Source organism: Oncorhynchus mykiss, chromosome 28 (assembly GCF_057628025.1).
Source record: "Oncorhynchus mykiss isolate SJ-2025 chromosome 28, ASM5762802v1, whole genome shotgun sequence".
NCBI lineage: Eukaryota > Metazoa > Chordata > Actinopteri > Salmoniformes > Salmonidae > Oncorhynchus > Oncorhynchus mykiss.
Genome location: NC_143049.1, coordinates 22,249,339 through 22,267,959, shown reverse-complemented (window position 1 = coordinate 22,267,959; position 18,621 = coordinate 22,249,339). Strand labels below are relative to the sequence as shown.

Here is an 18,621-nt window from a genome sequence, read left to right as displayed (position 1 = left end):
ATCCCCAAAAGATTTGAAAGCTGCCTTGGTCATCCCCCTCTTCAAAGGGAGAGACACTCTTGACATTTTTGATTAAACAAATAAAATTGAAAGTAACACAAAAAAAATTACAATAACAAGGCTATATACAGGGGGTACCGGTACCGCGTCAATGTGCGGGGGTACATGTTAGTTGAGGTAATTCAGGTAATATGTACATAGGTGTAAAGTGACGATGCATAGATGATAAACAGCCAGTAGCAGCATCATAAAAAAGGGGGGCAATGCAAATAGTACGGGTAGCCATTTGATTCTCTGTTTAGCAGTCTCATGGCTTAGACTTGGAGCTCCGGTATCATCTGAAAACAGAGTTTTATCTGATGCTTCACCTTATTACGCTACTTGTTTCCTTACACACACACATGTGCACCCCCACCCCCCCCCCCCCCACCCCCCCCAACCTAAATCACACACACGAACAGACACCACAAGTTGCTGCTGAGGGGAGGACGGCTCATAGTAATGGCTGGAATGGAGTTAACGGAATAATATCAAACACATGCGTTCGATACCATTCCAATTATTCCTTTCCAGCCATTACTACGAGCCCGTCTCCCCAATTAAGGTGCCACCGGCCTGTGCTGCACACACACACAGACCCACCCCCTTACACAGACACACTCAGACACACAGACAGTCAGCCCTCAATCTAGTTTAGTTCTCACTGGTGGCCTCCCTCACCCTGCGTTGATAACAGCAGTGGGTGATAGGGTCAGTCTGCTGGGGACTGATAAACTCGACACAAGGCAGTCCGTCCGACAACGCTGAATACAATCACTCAGGATGAGCCAGGCAGCGCTGGGTCTAAGCGTTGCTCCTAATCTGTCTCCATAGCAACTGCCCAGGTACGTCTGAGCTTGACTGCGGTCGGTCAGCCAGCTGGGGGAGACTGGATGGTGTCAGCGTGGCAACACAGTGGCGCTATAGAGGGAGAGCCCTGATGAGTTATCCTGTTGATTATCAGATAAAGATAATGGGGTTAATTGCCTCTCACAGGCCATTTACAGGGAGATTGGCAGAACTGTGATAGCTGCCAGAGAGACGAGACACCAGGGATATGAGGAGCAGGCAGGGTAATACTATAAGATATTAGGGAAAGATCAAATCAAATTTTATTTGTCACATACACATGGTTAGCAGATGTTAATGCGAGTGTAGCGAAATGCTTGTGTTTCTAGTTCCGACCATGCAGTAATATCTAACAAGTAATCTAACCTAACAATTTCACAACAACTACCTTATACACACAAGGAATGAATAAGAATATGTACATAAAAATATATGAATGAGCGATGGCCGAACAGCATAGGCAAGATGCATTAGATGGTATAGAGTACAGTATATACATATAAGATGAGTAATGTAGGGTATGTAAACATGAAATAAAGTGGCATTGTTTAAAGTGGCTAGTGATACATTTATTACATCAATTTTGTCATTATTAAAGTGGCTAGAGATGAGTCAGTATGTTGGCAGCAGCCACTCAATGTTAGTGATGGTTGTTTAACAGTCTGATGGCCTTGAGAAAGAAGCTGTTTTTCAGTCTCTTGGTCCCTGCTTTGATGGACCTGTACTGACCTCTCCTTCTGGATGATAGCGGGGTGAACAGGCAGTGGCTCGGGTGGTTGTTGTCCTTGATGATCTTTTTGGCCTTCCTGTGACATCGGGTGGTGTAGGTGTACTGGAGGGCAGGTAGTTTGCCCCCGGTGATGCGTTGTGCAGACCCCACTACCCTCTGAAGAGCCTTACGGTTGTGGGCGGAGCAGTTGCCATACCAGGCGGTGATACAGCCCGACAGGATGCTCTCGATTGTGCATCTGTAAAAGTTTGTGAGTGCTTTTGGTGACAATGTCACGACTCCGACCGAAGGTGGCTCCCCTTCCCGTTTGGGTGGCGCTCGGCGGTCGTCGTCGCCGGCCTACTAGCTGCCACTGATTCTTTCCTCCCCCTCCTTATGTGTTTATTGAGTACACCTGTTTTGAGTTGGGTATAATTAGTGAGGCTTTATTAGTCAGCCGGCCCGCCTGGTTCTTTGTGCGGGATTAATTATTGTGACCTTCTGTTTTGTGTAACTTGTGTGCACGTCTGTGGGTTACGTGTTTTCCCATTTCGTGGGTTTTGCTGGACAGTTTAAGTCCCCGTGTTTGGGCCGTTTGTTTTGTGCATTAAAGTAGCACTACCCTGAACTCTCTGCTTCCTGCGCCTGACTTCTCACCCACTACACCCAGAACGTTACAGACAAGCCAAATTTCTTCAGCCTCCTGAGGTTGAAGAGGCGCTGCTGAGCCTTCTTCAGTTTGTCCGTGATGTGTATGCTGAGAAACTTAAAACTTTCCACCTTCTCCACTACTGTCCCGTCGATGTGGATAGGGGGTTGCTCCCTCTGCTGTTTCATGAAGTCCTCAATCATCTCCTTTGTTTTGTTGACATTGAGTGTGAGGTTATTTTCCTGACACCACACTCCGAGCACCCTCACCTCCTCCCTGTAGGCCGTCTCGTAGTTGTTGGTAATCAATGATGATTGAGTTGGAGGCGTGCATGGCCACGCAGTCATGGGTGAATAGGGGGTACAGGAGAGGGCTGAGAACGCACCCTTGTGGGGCCCCAGTGCTGAGGATCAGCGGGGTGGAGATGTTGTTACCTACCCTCACCACCTGGGTGCGGCCCGTCAGGAAGTCCAGGACCCAGTTGCACAGGGCGGGGTCAAAACCCAGGGTCTCGAGCTTAATGACGAGTTTGGATTGTACTATGGTGTTAAATGCTGAGCTGTAGTCGATGAACAGCATTCTTACATAGGTATTCCTCTTGTCCAGATGGGTTAGGACAGTGTGCAGTGTGATTGCGATTGCGTCGTCTGTGGACCTATTGGGGCGGTAAGCAAATTGGAGTGGGTCTAGGGTGTCAGGTAGGGTGGAGGTGATATGGTCCTTGACTAGTCTCTCAAAGCACTTCATGATGACGGAAGTGGTTATGGAATCTTTTGACATCATCCTTGGAAGGATACTGTCTTGTTGTAGATTGGCAACACAACGTAGAGCAGACATATCTGTTGGTGAAGTTTAAAACACAATAATTAGCCTAATGTCAAAATATTTTCCATCCTGAAGCTGACAGGCATGGAGGATGAATATTTCAAGAATAACCCAGAATAATGTCTTCCAATTTCTGTTGTGCTGATGGATGAGACCTCTTAATTAGCAGGTCCCATTCAACTTCTCAAATCATCTGTTTGAAACCCATGTCTCCTAATCCTATCATCCTAACACCAGCTCTCTTATTCTGTGGTGTTGTAATGGTGGGTGTGTAGTTGTCAACATATCATCCCTATTATGGATGTGAACTTTCTTCACAGCCGTGTGATTACACAAGATGTACAGCTCCATTTGCTAGAGATGCCTGATGGTTCAGGGGGAACACATCTTATTAAAGCAATAAAAATGACTCCAATAATGTTTAATGAGCTCACCAACTGGAGAGAAAAAAGCCAATTTGTTTTTTTTATAGATATATTACCTTATCTGTCTTCGTTGGTCTGATAAAGGCACATATTGAAGTCTCTAATGTTCTCTTCTTGGTGCCTTTGAAAATATTCAAATTAACATAAGTATTGATTGGAACCAGAGGATGCAGAATGCATCATCTCCCCTGCAGGAAGTGGAATGAGAAACTTTTTGAAACAGATTGTTTTAGTCTCCTACTTTTAAATGATGTACAGTATGTTTTTCGGATAAAGAAGAAAAGCTACAGTTAATAAAAAATACAAAAATAAAAATAAAGATTTGCATAAAGCCAATATACACCCCCCTCCGTATTTATATGGACAGTCAAGCTACATTTTTTAAAATGTGTCTATATTCATTTGCATTTTGGCAAATGTTTTATATGAGGCGGCCGTACATAATGTCACTTTTTTGGGGGTATTTTCATACGTATCTGATTTACCTTTTAGAAATAAAAGCACTTTATATCTAGTTCCCCCATTTGAAGTTTCAAATAGTCATAAGTATTTGGATAAATTCACTTATATTGTACTAAAGTAGTTGAAAGTTTAGAATTTGGTCCCATACAATAGAGTGCTCTCAAGACCTCAAGGAAGAGAGACATGAATGACCAGAGTGCCTTATATCAAAGATTGTATTTTACATTGACAAGATAGTCAAGTGACCACTCGCTCTAACAATGGAAATACATGTCCTCAAAGATGAAGGCAGACAGGGGGAGGCGAGATCAGGTGAGACCATTCTAGCCAATGAGAGGGCAGACACATGTGACAACAGGCCATAGAGATAGATAGAGGACTCATCTTTGTTTCTGTGCCATTATAGTGCCATTGAGGCTATCTTGATTTTAAAGTAGACAATTGTATTCTTCTTCATTGGCTGATTGCTCCCAACTCATAGGAATCTCCACCCAGTTGACCACTTTAAAATGGTGGAAGCCCTCAATGGCAATGTCCATGCTAAAACGTGTTATATCCATGATGAGTCCTCTTATCTTAATGAAAACAGGCACATCTCTGATATAATTGTTTTTAAATAAAAGTTGCCCGAAATGCCATGTGCATCCACTTATATTAGAGTATTCGTTAACAACCTAAGCATTATGAAACTTTTATTCAATCAAATAAACCTCATGTAGCAAATTACCAATAAAAAATGTTGACCAAATTCTACACACTCATTGACCTTCATACAAAAAACATGGTCAGTTTTTGGTGGATTAAAACCTCTCGCTTAGCCTCTTCCTCTCTGCTTATATTGAGCAGGGTCCCCCCCCTCCTTTGCCACACGATTTGTCTGTCTACGACAGACGCTGTTTGCTTATCCAGCTAATTCCCATTGTGAGACAGCTCACTCTATTATCAGAGAACAGGGGTTACGCAAGTAACCTTAACATTTTACCTGTGGATTATTTGTTTGAATCTCAGGTATTACAGGATTACAAAGGATTACGTGATGAACTACATTATGAGCTCAAATGTTAAAACTGATACGTTACTTTACCTGAGCCACTGTGATTGGTTCTGTTATCAAAATAAGGGAAGCAAGTTGTGATGCAGTATTTTTAACGTAGCGTAGTTTAATCTTAGTTGTCGGATATCTGATGTGGGCCATTGTTCCTGTGGGGTTCTTTACAACATGTTTCTTTGTCAATATGCTGTGTTATACACACAATGATCTGTGACCATGATACACACAATGATCTGTGACCATGATACACACAATGATCTGTGACCATGATACACACAATGATCTGTGACCATGATACACACAATGATCTGTGAGTTACATCAGCACAAGCTTGCTATTTAGGCTTGCAAATACCACCTACAGAACCCGATATGTTAAGTCTAGCATTTTTGCTAGAACTATGGCAAATGTAACTTAATCCCCCTACAGTAGATCTCAGTATGTCCATCAGTTTCTGACCAGTGTTTTTTCTATGTTATCTTGCAGCTTGGCGAGGACACCTTCAACAGAGCCAAGCTCCTGAATGTGGGCTACACCGAGGCCCTGAAGGATGCAGAGTATGACTGCTTCATCTTCAGCGACGTGGACCTCATCCCTATGGACGACCGTAACCTCTACCACTGTTACGACCAGCCACGACACTTTGCCATCGCTATGGACAAGTTTGGCTTCAGGTAGGTCAACTCTATTATGTACTGTCACTCACACGTATATCTACTTTGAGTGAAATCTGTTATTCGTTTTTCAAGCCTATATTCTCCAAACTCCTAGCATCTTATGTTTATTGATTTGGTCATGTGGATGCTTTTAAATGGATAGTTCTTATATAAAAGTTTGAAGATATTTTTTCGGGACTGCACACATGATTTTTACAGGATGACGCAACCTGTTTTGCTGAATATAATGGTGAAATTCACCAAAAGTAAAAGCAAAAGTACTGTCTCCACTTCTTTTGACTGAGTTTGAGATGAACTTTCAATTTGCCTTTCATTGGATTCCAGACAACGTGCATATTGCACGGTGATGTGAAAATGTTTGTCTTTGTGTATGGGCCAAAGGGCAACCCAATCATGTCCCTTTCTAATCAAATCAAATCCAATTGTATTTGTCACATGCGCCGAATACAACAGGTGTAGTAGACCTTACAGTGAAATGCTTACTTACAAGCCCTTAACCAACAATGCAGTTTTAAGAAAATACCCCCCAAAAAAGTAAGAGATAACAATAACAAATAATTAAAGAGCAGCAGTAAAATAACAATAGCGGAGCTATATACAGGGGGTACCTGTACAGTCAATGTGGAGACTATATACAGGGGGTACCTGTACAGAGTCAATGTGGAGGCTATATACAGGGGGTACCTGTACAGTCAATGTGGAGACTATATACAGGGGGTACCTGTACAGTCAATGTGGAAACTATATACAGGGCGTACCTGTACAGAGTCAATGTGGAGGCTATATACAGGGGGTACCTGTACAGTCAATGTGGAGACTATATACAGGGGGTACCTGTACAGTCAATTTGGAGACTATATACAGGGGGTACCTATACAGAGTCAATGTGGAGACTATATACAGGGGGTACCTGTACAGTCAATGTGGAGACTATATACAGGGGGTACCTATACAGAGTCAATGTGGAGACTATATACAGGGGGTACCTGTACAGTCAATGTGGAGACTATATACAGGGGGTACCTGTACAGAGTCGACGTGGAGACTATTTACAGTCAATGTGGAGACTATATACAGGGGGTACCTGTACAGTCAATGTGGAGACTATATACAGGGGGTACCTGTACAGAGTCAATGTGGAGACTATATACAGGGGGTACCTGTACAGAGTCGATGTGGAGACTGTACAGGTACCCCCTGTATATAGAGTCAATGTGGAGGCTATATACAGGGGGTACCTGTACAGAGTCGATGTGGAGACTGTACAGGTACCCCCTGTATATAGAGTCAATGTGGAGGCTATATACAGGGGGTACCTGTACAGAGTCAATGTGGAGGCTATATACAGGGGGTACCTATACAGAGTCAATGTGGAGACTATATACAGGGGGTACCTGTACAGTCAATGTGGAGACTATATACAGGGGGTACCTATACAGAGTCAATGTGGAGGCTATATACAGGGGGTACCTGTACAGTCAATGTGGAGACTATATACAGGGGGTACCTATAAAGAGTTAATGTGGAGACTATATACAGGGAGTACCTGTACAGAGTCGACGTGGAGACTGTACAGGTACCCCCTGTATATAGAGTCAATGTGGAGGCTATATACAGGGGGTACCTGTACAGAATCAATGTGGAGACTATTTACAGTCAATGTGGAGACTATATACAGGGGGTACCTGTACAGTCAATGTGGAGACTATATACAGGGGGTACCTGTACAGAGTCAATGTGGAGACTATATACAGGGGGTACCTGTACAGAGTCGATGTGGAGACTGTACAGGTACCCCCTGTATATAGAGTCAATGTGGAGGCTATATACAGGGGGTACCTGTACAGAGTCGATGTGGAGACTGTACAGGTACCCCCTGTATATAGAGTCAATGTGGAGGCTATATACAGGGGGTACCTGTACAGAGTCAATATGGAGACTATATACAGGGGGTACCTGTACCAAGTCAATATGGAGACTATATACAGGGGATACCTGTACAGAGTCAATGTGGAGACTATATACAGGGAGTACCTGTACAGAGTCAATGTGGAGACTATATACAGGGGGTACCTGTACAGAGTCAATGTGGAGACTATATACAGGGGGTACCTGTACAGAGTCAATATGGAGACTATATACAGGGGGTACCTGTACAGAGTCAATGTGGAGGCTATATACAGGGGGTACCTGTACAGTGTCAATGTGGAGGCTATATACAGAGGGTACCTTTACAGAGTCAATGTGTGGGGACACAAGTGTCTAACGCTTACACTTCAATTTTAGGGAGGTTTAAAGAAACATTATGATATGAAGAAAATGTATTTCAGAAGAACAGAACATGAGTTGTCATACTGTATGCTATCTCGCTATGTGTCATGCCATAGGCTTGTTCTTTTAGCTGACAAAATATGTTATCAGTCCGGTGTGATTATTTTATATTATATTATTTTTTATGCTAAGAAGAATATAATTGAACTTAGCTGAATAAAATAGAAAGGATATTTTTCACATCATGGAGCAAATGCACATATGAAGTGGCTATGTTGAGCGTAAAAGTGATCATTTGAAACAGGTCCTATACACTAGTTTTAGAGTTATTTGGCAATGTTAGTGTGCATGATACAAACACTAGAAAGACTTAGAAATCAAAACGTAAACAGTATGGGCTGCATGATGCAACTATAGGCTAATATACATTTTTTTTTAAGAATGGCGCTGGAGGGTATGGCTGCTGTTTTACGGGCTCCTAACAAATTGTGCTATTTTGTGTGTTTTTTTCCGCATTGTGTAAGGGCGTTCGTCTGTAGGAGGAAGAGAAGCGGACCAAAGCGCAGCGTGGTGGTTATTCATGTTTTAATAAATCACTACACATGAACAAACTAACAAAAACAAGAAATGTGAAAACGCAAAACAGTCCTATCCTGTGACAACAAACACAGTGACAGGAACATTCACCCACAAACACAGTGAAACCCAGGCTACCTAAGTATGATTCTCAATCAGAGACAACTAATGACACCTGCCTCTGATTGAGAACCATACTAGGCCGAAAACATAGAAATGCCCCAAAACATAGAAAAACAAACATAGACTGCCCACCCAACTCACGCCCTGACCATACTAAATAAATACAAAACAACAGAAATAGAGGTCAGAACGTGACACATTGTTTGTAACTTATTTTGTGCATAAGGTTGATGCTACCATCTCTTATGACCAAAAAGAGATTCTGTATATCAGAAAAGCGATTACTCACCTTGAACTGGACAAAGCTATTGCTTTAATATCTTGTCAAGATATATTTTTAATCCCAGCCCCCGCCCCCCTGCAGGAGGCCTTTTGCCTTTTGGTAAGCTACCAACACGACAACAACATGGTAGCAACACATGGCAGCAGCACAACATGGTAGCAGCATAAAACATGGTGTCAGGTGCGTGAATGAGGACCCAAAAGCGAATTAACAAAACAGAGTTTCTTTAATGACGAAACACACGTAGGCTCAGATGGACAGGCAGATTCCGACAGGACAGGACAAGGTTAGATGAACAGGCAGATTCCGACAGGACAGGACAAGGTTGCAGCAAACACGACGATAGTCTGGTTCAGGCATGAGTAACACAAACGAGAATCCGACAAAGACAGGAGCAGAAACAGAGAGAGATATAGAGACCTAATCAGAGGGAAAAAGGGAACAGGTGGGAAAAGGGGTGAACGAGGTAGTTAGAGAAGACAAGGAACAGCTGGGGGAAAGAGGGGAAGAAAAGGTAACCTAATACGACCAGCAGAGGGAGACAGGGTGAAGAGAAAGAACAGGAACAGGACACAACATGACAATACATGACACATGGTACAAATATTATTGTGCACAGACAACAGCACAAAGGGCAAGAAGGTAGAGACAACAATACATCATGCAAAGCAGCCACAACTGTCAGTAAGAGTGTCCATGATTCAGTCTTTGAATGAAGAGATTGAGATAAAACTGTTCAGTTTGAGTGTTTGTTGCAGCTCGTTCCAGTTGCTAGCTGCAGCTAACTGAAAAGAGGAGCGACCCAGGGATGTGTGTGCTTTGGGGACCTTTAATAGAATGTGTCTGGCAGAAAGGGTGTTGTATGTGGAGGATGAGGGCTGCAGTAGATATCTCAGATGGGGGGGAGTGAGGCCTAAGAGGGTTTTATAAATAATCATCAACCAGTGGGTCTTGCGACGGGTATACAGAGATGACCAGTTTACAGAGGAGTATAAAGTGCAGTGATGTGTCCAATAAGGAGCATTGGGGGAAAATCTGATGGCCGAATGGTAAAGAACATCTAGCCGCTCGAGAGCACCCTTTCCTGCCGATCTATAAATTAAGTATCCATAATTTAGCATGGGTAGGATGGTCATCTGAATCAGGGTTAGTTTGGCAGCTGGGGTGAAAGAGGAGCGATTACAATAGAGCAAACCAAGTCTAGATTTAACTTTAGCCTTCAGCTTTGATATGTGCTGAGAGAAGGAAAGTGTACCATCTAGCCATACTCCCAAGTACTTGTATTAGGTGACTACCTCAAGCTCTAAACCCTCAGAGGTAGTTATCACACCTGTGGGGAGAGGGGCATTCTTCTTAACAAACCAAATTACCTTTGTTTTGAAGGTGTTCAGAACAAGGTTAAGGGCAGAGAAAGCTTGTTGGACACTAAGAAAGCTTTGTTGTAGAGCGTTTTACAGAAAATCCAGGGATGGGCCAGCTGAGTATAAGACATATAAATGGATGAGAGAGCTTCCTACTGCCTGAGCTTTGGGGTTGATGTAAATTGAGAAGAGCGTGGGGCCTAGGATCGAGCCTTGGGGTAACGCCTTGGTGACAGGCCGTGGCTGAGACAGCAGATGTTCTGACTTTATACACTGCACTCTTTGAAATAGGTAGTTAGCAAACCAGGCCAAAGACCCCTCAGGGACACCAATACTCATTAGCCGGCCCACAAGAATGGAATGGTCTACCATATCAAAAGCTTTGCCAAGTCAATAGAAATAGCAGCACAACATTGCTTAGAATCAAGGGCAATGGTGACATCATTGAGGACCTTCAAGGTTGCAGTGACACATCCATAATCTGAGCGGAAACCAGATTGCATAGCCGAGAGAATAGTATGGACATCAAGAAAGCCAGTCAGTTGATTATTGACAAGTTTTCCCAACACTTTTGATAAACAGGGCAAAATAGAAATAGGCTTATGACGAACCGTGGCTGCCTTCCAAGCAATGGGAGCCCAGAGACAGGTTAAAAAGGTCAGAAATAGGCTTGGCGATGATAGGGGCAGCAACCTTTAAGAAGAAAGGGTCTAAACCATCTGACATAGATCAGGTCATTACAGAAAATACCAGACTGATACCTGTCAGGATTATTTGTGAGGATAACATCGCGGCGAGTAGCCTTTTCTGGGTGTTTGGAGTCATACCTTGTGGGATTGGTAATAATCTGAGAAAGATTTAGGGAGTCCCATTGCTTTAGGACTTTAAGCATGTCCCAGTGGTTAAAGCATGTCCTAGGTTAGGTCACCTAGCAGGACAAATTCAGACTTAGTCTAAGGGGCCAGGAGAGAGCTTAGGGCAGGTAGGGTACAGGCCGGTACTGATGAAGGACAATAGCACCCAGCAACAGTCAACAAAGAGCTATTTGAAAGTTTAATGCTTAAAACCAGCAAATAAAAGTGTTTGGGACAGACTTGATGGAGACAATAGAACACTGAAGGTGATCCTTGGTAAAGATTGCCTCTCCCCCACCTTTGGAAGATCTGTCTTGACGAAAAAAGTTATAACCAGAAAGGTTAACATCAGTATTCAAAACACTCTTCCTTAACCACGTCTCAGTAAAGACCAACACATCTGGATTGGGGCTGTGAACCCACACTTTCAATTAATCCATTTTAGGTAATAAGCTTCTAGTGTTAACGTTCAGAAAACCGAGACTTTTATGAGAGCAGAAATCAGTGAATCAGATTTGGGGCTAGCAACAGTAGATGGGCAACAGTGTACATGCACATTTCCAGATGTTTACCAGCATGTCACATGTGCAACCAGAGGGAAAAAACAATAGACCACCTATACTTCACACACAGAGATGCATACAAAGCTCTCCCTCGTACTCTATTTGGAAAATCTGACCATAATTCTATCCTCCTGATTCCTGCCTACAAGCAAAAACCAGAGCAGGAAGTACCTGTGACTCGCTCAATACGTAAGTGGTCAGATGACGCAGATGCTATGCTACAGGACTGTTTTGCTAGCACAGATTGGAATATGTTCTGGGATTCATTCAATGGCTTTGAGGAGTACACCACCTCAGTCACCGGCTTCATCAATAAGTGCATTGACAATGTTGTCCCCACAGTGACCGTGCGTACATACCCCAACCAGAAGCCATGGATTACAGGTAACATCTGCACCGAGCTAAAGGCTAGAGCTGCCGCTTTCAAGGAGCGGAACACTAATCCGGACACTTATGAGAAATCCTGCTATGCCCTCAGACAAACCATCAGAGGCAAAGCATCAATACAGGACTAAGATTGAATCCTACTACACCGGCTCTGATGCTCGTCGGATGTGGCAGGGCTTGCAAAATGTTACAAACTACAAAGGGAAACCCAGCTGCGACCTGCCCAGATCCTCAAAAAGTTTTACAGCTGCACGATTGAGAGCATTCTGACCAGTTGCATCACCGCCTGGTATGTCAACTGGTCGGCATCCGGACGTAAGGTGCTACAGAGGGTAGTGCGTACAGCCCAGTACATCACTGGGGCCAAGCTTCCTGCTATCCAGGACCTATATACTAGGTGGTGTCCGAGGAAGGCCCAAAAAATTGTCAAAGACTCCAGTCACCCAAGTCATAGACTGTTCTCTCTGCTACTGCACAGCGAGCGGTACCGAAGCATCAAGTCTAGGTCCAAAAGGCTCCTTAACAGCTTCTACCCCCAAGCCATAAGACTGCTGAACAATTAATCAAATGGCTACCCAGACTATTTGCATTGACCCCCCCAGCCCTTGTTTTTATACTGCTGCTTCTCGCTGTTTATTATCTATGCATAGTCACTTTACCCCTACCTACATGTATAGATTACCACGACTAACCTGTACTCCCGCACATTAACTCGGTACCAATACCCCCTGTATATAGCCTCTTGTGAGGCGTCTGTTTCTCAAACTAGACACTCTAATGTACTCAGTTGTGCAATGGGGGTAAGACAAAAGTCTTTGTTTCTGGCCATTTTGAGCCTGTAATCAAACCCACAAATGCTGATGCTCCAGATACTCAACTAGTCTAAAGAAGGCCAGTTTTGTTGCTTCTTTAATCAGAACAACAGTTTTCAGCTGTGTTAACATAATTGCAAAAGGGTTTTCTAATGATCAATTAGCCTTTTAAAATGATAAACTTGGATTAGCTAACACAACGTGCCATTGGAACACCGGAGTGATGGTTGCTGATAATGGGCCTCTGTACACCTATGTAGATATTCCCTTAAAAATCAGCTGTTTCCAGCTACAATAGTCATTTACAACATTAACAATGTCTACACTGTATTTATGAAGCATTTTATGTTATTTTAAATGGACAAAAATTTGATTTTCTTTAAAAAACAAGGGCATTTCTAAGTGACCCCAAACTTTTGAATGGTAGTGTACATGCACACACACCCACACACACAGACACAGACACACACGAACGCACGCACACACACACACACACACACACACACACACACACACACACACACACACACACACACACACACACACACACACACACACACACACACACACAAACAGAAGGATTCTCTCTCCACACTGTTTGTGTGAAGGCTGCTGCTAAAGCAGATGGCCTCATTAGTGTTGTGCTTGTCGTCTTTAAACATGAAGCTGCCTGTCGCACACCAATCACCACTGGCCTGAGGCAGACTTCAGGGACCCGACATGCCACTGCTAACCTTCAGCACTGTACTGGAACATTACAGTGGGGCTCTGTAGAAGGGCTCTGTAGAAAGGCTCTGTGTGTCCCAAATGGAACCCTATTCCTTATAGAGTGCACTACTTTTGACCAGGGCCCATAGGGAATTGAGTCTCTTTCTCACTTTCCCAATATATTGTTAGCTTTAAGTCATGTGCGTAAACTAGAGTGCTTCACATCATGCGATTGTTCCCTACTTCTTAAAAAAAGCTATCTGAGCTAGCTGTAGAAGCAATACATTGTTAATATACTTGTATTTTGTTTATACTGTTCCATTGTTACACTATGCACATGAAATGCACGAATACATGTCTTGTTCTAATTTTCACTTGTCTTGAATGCAATACAGTAGAGTATCCATATTTGACAGGCTTGTTGTTTTGAAATGCCAGGATCTGTCGTGAAATTCAAAACTGACAACTGCCTCAATTCTTTGACAGTTCTTTTCTCTTGCAGGCTTCCTTATGCGGGGTACTTTGGCGGGGTTTCCGGGCTGAGCAAAAAACAGTTTCTCAAGATCAATGGCTTCCCCAATGAGTACTGGGGCTGGGGAGGAGAAGATGACGACATCTATAACAGGTAAGACTGCAGGGCAGAAAAAAACATTTATAAAAACTCCCATCAATCCCAGTACCATACCAGAAAATGAATGCAGTCATTATAGTTGACATTTCGATTATACATGTAGCTGATTCAGTAGTTTGTATATTAGGCAGAAAAACTACACTACCAAGGTCATTGCGCCAGTATTAGTCATTGCTACAAAGTGCCTGTACTTTAGAAGCTTTGAATTATTTAATGCTGATAACATTTTAAAGGCACAGATTATATATTACAAGAGTGAAGTAGGCACAGGTACATGTCTTGTTAAACGCAGAATGTATGCTTGGCCTGTCATTTGACTTTATCATTTAAGTAGATTTTTTTCTTGAATGTCAAGACAGAAAGTCATTGTTCATCCCGACCACGTTATCTCTCAGCGCTGCTTGCAGACAGTCTCGATTTCATAGTACACGTTTTTGTCAAACGATAGAGCAGCAGTTTCTCATTTTACTGACACTTGTTTTAGAGGAGAATAGATCGCTCTTTCATGTCATCTATCATCTACCCTCTAGCTCGCGAGATATGTGACTTCCACCATTCCATCTACGAACCCAACTCTGTTGTGATAACACAAAACACAAAATAGGTAAATAGAGTGTTTGGAATTGGCCCCTTTCCGTGGGATGTGGGACGGTATACGGGTGATTACTGCATCACAGATAGAGTCTGGCAGGATGTGCGTTATGCGATAAAAGGAATCTTTCTTTGTGTGTGTCTGCCCCGAGCCCTCACATCTGAAGAGAAGACATGATTGGAGGGAGGATATTGGGGGAGTAAAATCTTTCACAGCTTGATAGTAGCTGCAGTAGAGTTGATCCATTAAGATTTCCCCAGAGATGCTTCCTTCAACAGACCAATTTCTTTCAGTAGATGATGTGAAATGCGCTGGGATATTATCCTGCCCCATGCTGCACCCAATACATGAGTGTGAAGGCTAAAGTCAATGTTGTAGACACCAAAATAAGCATATAAAAAGAGCATGAAGGTTGTCTTTCATTGAAATCCAGAACCTTTTCAAGGCTCACTTGTTTTAAAGCTGTTTTATATAAAGCAATTTGAAATGCCCCTGAATATACACTGGGTGTCATGGCCAGGCAGGGACTGATGGTGAAGCCTGGTGTTAGGCTAGCGTGCAGCAGTGTGTAGACTCCTTATGCGTCCCAAATGGCAACCTATTCCCTATACACGTTGTGCATTACTTTTGACCAGGGCACATAGGGCTCTGGTCAAAAGTAGTGCACTATATAGGGAATAGGGTGCCATTTGGGATGCAGACTCAAACTGGTCTGTGACTGAGGTGGTGGTGAAGGTCTCTTCCCCAGGCACCCAGGGAGATGGTGATGTGTGAGTGATGGGGTCTGTTGCTAGTGTCTCTCTTTCTCTTGTTCCACTGGCTCCTTCCCCTGGGTTCGCTGCAACAATACACGGCATCTTCGCCCAAATTGTGGCCAGCCAACACAATCACAGCTCGCGGGAGTCCATGTCCCTGTTGAGTACTATGCGGCCGTGCCCACAGTCTGTTGATCGGAGGTCCATGGGTGCCGGAGTGAAGGGATGTCAGTGACAGCACTCTTCCCTCTAACACTAGAAGCACCGAGGCAGTCATTTTGATTGTGTATGAATTTAAAATAGAAAAATCATGCCCCCTCCACCCTTGACTTTTCCTTAATGAGTCTATTTAATGTTGTTAGAATTTCAATGTCACGGACAGAATTTGTATTTAAAGTAGTTTTAAGAGGACGTGTCCCCCCCTGCCCCTCGTTCACCGGCAGTTAGCTGATGGCCCATCAAAACTACATCTTAACCATATTGAAACTAATTTCGCACATACAGTATAACAATAGAATTAGCCTAAAGACAAGATGGAATTGACAGTAGTCTGATGGATGACAATATTATCAATTGTCAAATTGAAGATTTGGTCCAGTGCAGCTTGGAATTGCACAGAGGCAGGGAAACGGAGCGTCAAAAAGTGACCATTTAAAATCCTCCTACAGTCACAAGCAGGTAAGACATTTTATTTCTATGTAGAGAAAGTGAGAAACAAGGTTATTATAGTAAACTGAAGCTAAAACAAAAACTAATTACAAAAAAATGTATTTAGTCAAGTAAAATAAAATCATTTGGGCAAAAATGTAATGGGGTTTTAAATGTTTTTTTTTTTTTTTCAAGCTACTGAATCTGGTGAGTAAATACTACCAGGAGATGGCGATGTTACAAATAGGGCTAGTTTATGCATCACTATTAGTTTCTCGAGACAGATGGTTTATTTGCCTAGCTTACGATGCTCCAAGGTATGGAATATACGAGTCTACATTACTATCACTAGCTAACAGGTAAAGTATCGGCTAGGTAGCTAACTTGGATTGGTGTAAACAAGGGCGAGATAGAGTTTCCTTCCATCATATTTATTGCACCAGAGTCCGCGCTATTCCTTTTAAATCCAAGCCACATTGAGAATGAGTTTATAATTGAAAGGGCCAATCAGCAATCATTGTAAATAAGAATTTGTTCTTAACTGACTTGTAACCACTCTAATATATCATAGACAGAAGTATTGTTGCAAGGACTAACCATCTATGATATAAAAAAATATTTAACCATGGGCTGTATTCAATCCATATCGCGGAAGATCAGCGTCGCAGCATGATTGAAATGTAAAGGCAATGTTGGTAGACTGAATTCACGGTAAACGCTGCGGATGTCGACTCAATCGGAAGTTACCTTTACATTTCTATCGTACCATCTGTAATGCTTCAGCGATACAGATGGAGTAGAGCCCCATGTTTTGAGGCTTTACAGTGTCCGTTTACTTTGTTTTTACGAACATTGGAGTAAAACAAGCTTATATTTTGGGTTCTGATGGGGAACGACACATGAGCTACGCTCAAGAAGCATTTCTAAGTTATATTCTTCAAGAATCAATGGGTACATATCATTCATTTATATGTCCAAAAATGGATGTAGCAACTGCAGATTGCCACTTTAAACCTAATTTAACCTATGACCTGACCCATCACCGTATTGTTACTGTTGCAAGAATTGACATAACAAACACACTGACAACTATGCAACAAAAACTGCTTCTAGCCTGGCCCACTCATGATTTCTGTCGCTAAGACTAAAACTAAAACTGAAACTAAATCATATTAAAACGAATTATAAATATTTTTTATACAACTGAATCTAAATAACAACTAGCAAATCAAGTCTGTAAACTAATTGAAACTAAACTAAATTCCAAATAAAATCGAAGAGAAGAGTATAAAAAAGAGTATAAAAAAACGAAACTATAATGACCTTGAAGAGAAAGATCAGATTCCGAGGTTTCCAAAACACTTACCTTTGCCAAATATAAAATTGAAGAGATGAGTTGTATTTAAAAATATAACTTTTTCCAAGAATAACAGCTGTTGGGTGCACTCCACACGTGAGCTTGCAGCAGCATATAGCTCAGGCTACTACTCAAAGACCAGTAACATAATACAACTTCAAATATGCTATTCTGTTCTTTTGTTTCCTAAGACCTGACAAAATGATAGTACTTTCTTTGTGATGGATTTAACACTTGAATTGTGGTTATGTTTTAGTCAAATATTATATCTGTTTGGGCTTCTTGCGGTCAATTTGCAGTGTAGAAATTATTTGTGATTATGTTCAGGCCCCCCGACCAGCCCCCTCAAGAAAAAATCGGCCCGCCGCTGAATCTAGTTAATGTTCCATGGCCTAGAGTAACATAAACTAATGAAAATGCTGTTGTGTTCTTTTAAATATGTTTTTTTCTTCGTATTCTAATGTTCACCAGGACCTTCATCAATTATTTTTTTCTGATAACATACATGTATTTATTAGACTGTTAGAATGTTGCAGTCAAAATGACTGGTCATTGGATCAGAACGGGATGGCTTGAGGCCAGGCTTTTCTTGTGTTAAAATCACATCCTCTATGTAGGCTAACCTATGACTTGTGGAGAGAGAAAGCGCGAGAGAGTGCTTCCTTTAATGACTGTACGATTCAGTGGGTTCAGCAGGCCTAGCACTGGCAGACTGGCCACACAATCCCAGATGGTAATAATTGCTGATGCCTCACACACATTGTGATGTAACACAACAGATCTTCCAGCAATGAGAGGGAGGCTTACTGGGATTAGAGTGATTAAGGGGAGTAGTGTGTTGACCCACTGTAGTTCAGAAGAGGACAGTCACCAAGAATCTCTCCTTAGAGCAGTAAGGACTAGAGACTAAACTGGATTAGTTTTTTTTTCATGAATCATGATGCACTCTGCTCTAGAATATGTTAAGAGTTCAAAGTGTATTTTGTGATATTTGCATTTGATGTTTTTTTAACA

General features: G+C 42.4%; 1 protein-coding gene across 1 annotated transcript in view; it reads left to right on the top strand.

Moving 5' to 3' along the window:
• Positions 1-18,621, top strand: part of b4galt2 (beta-1,4-galactosyltransferase 2) — a 154,016-nt gene that overhangs the window by 123,413 nt on the left and 11,982 nt on the right. The window contains exons 4-5 of the mRNA XM_021589482.3: positions 5,496-5,683; positions 14,127-14,249. Of these exons, the coding sequence (XP_021445157.3) occupies positions 5,496-5,683; positions 14,127-14,249 (311 nt within the window). The remainder of the gene's footprint in view (positions 1-5,495; positions 5,684-14,126; positions 14,250-18,621) is intronic.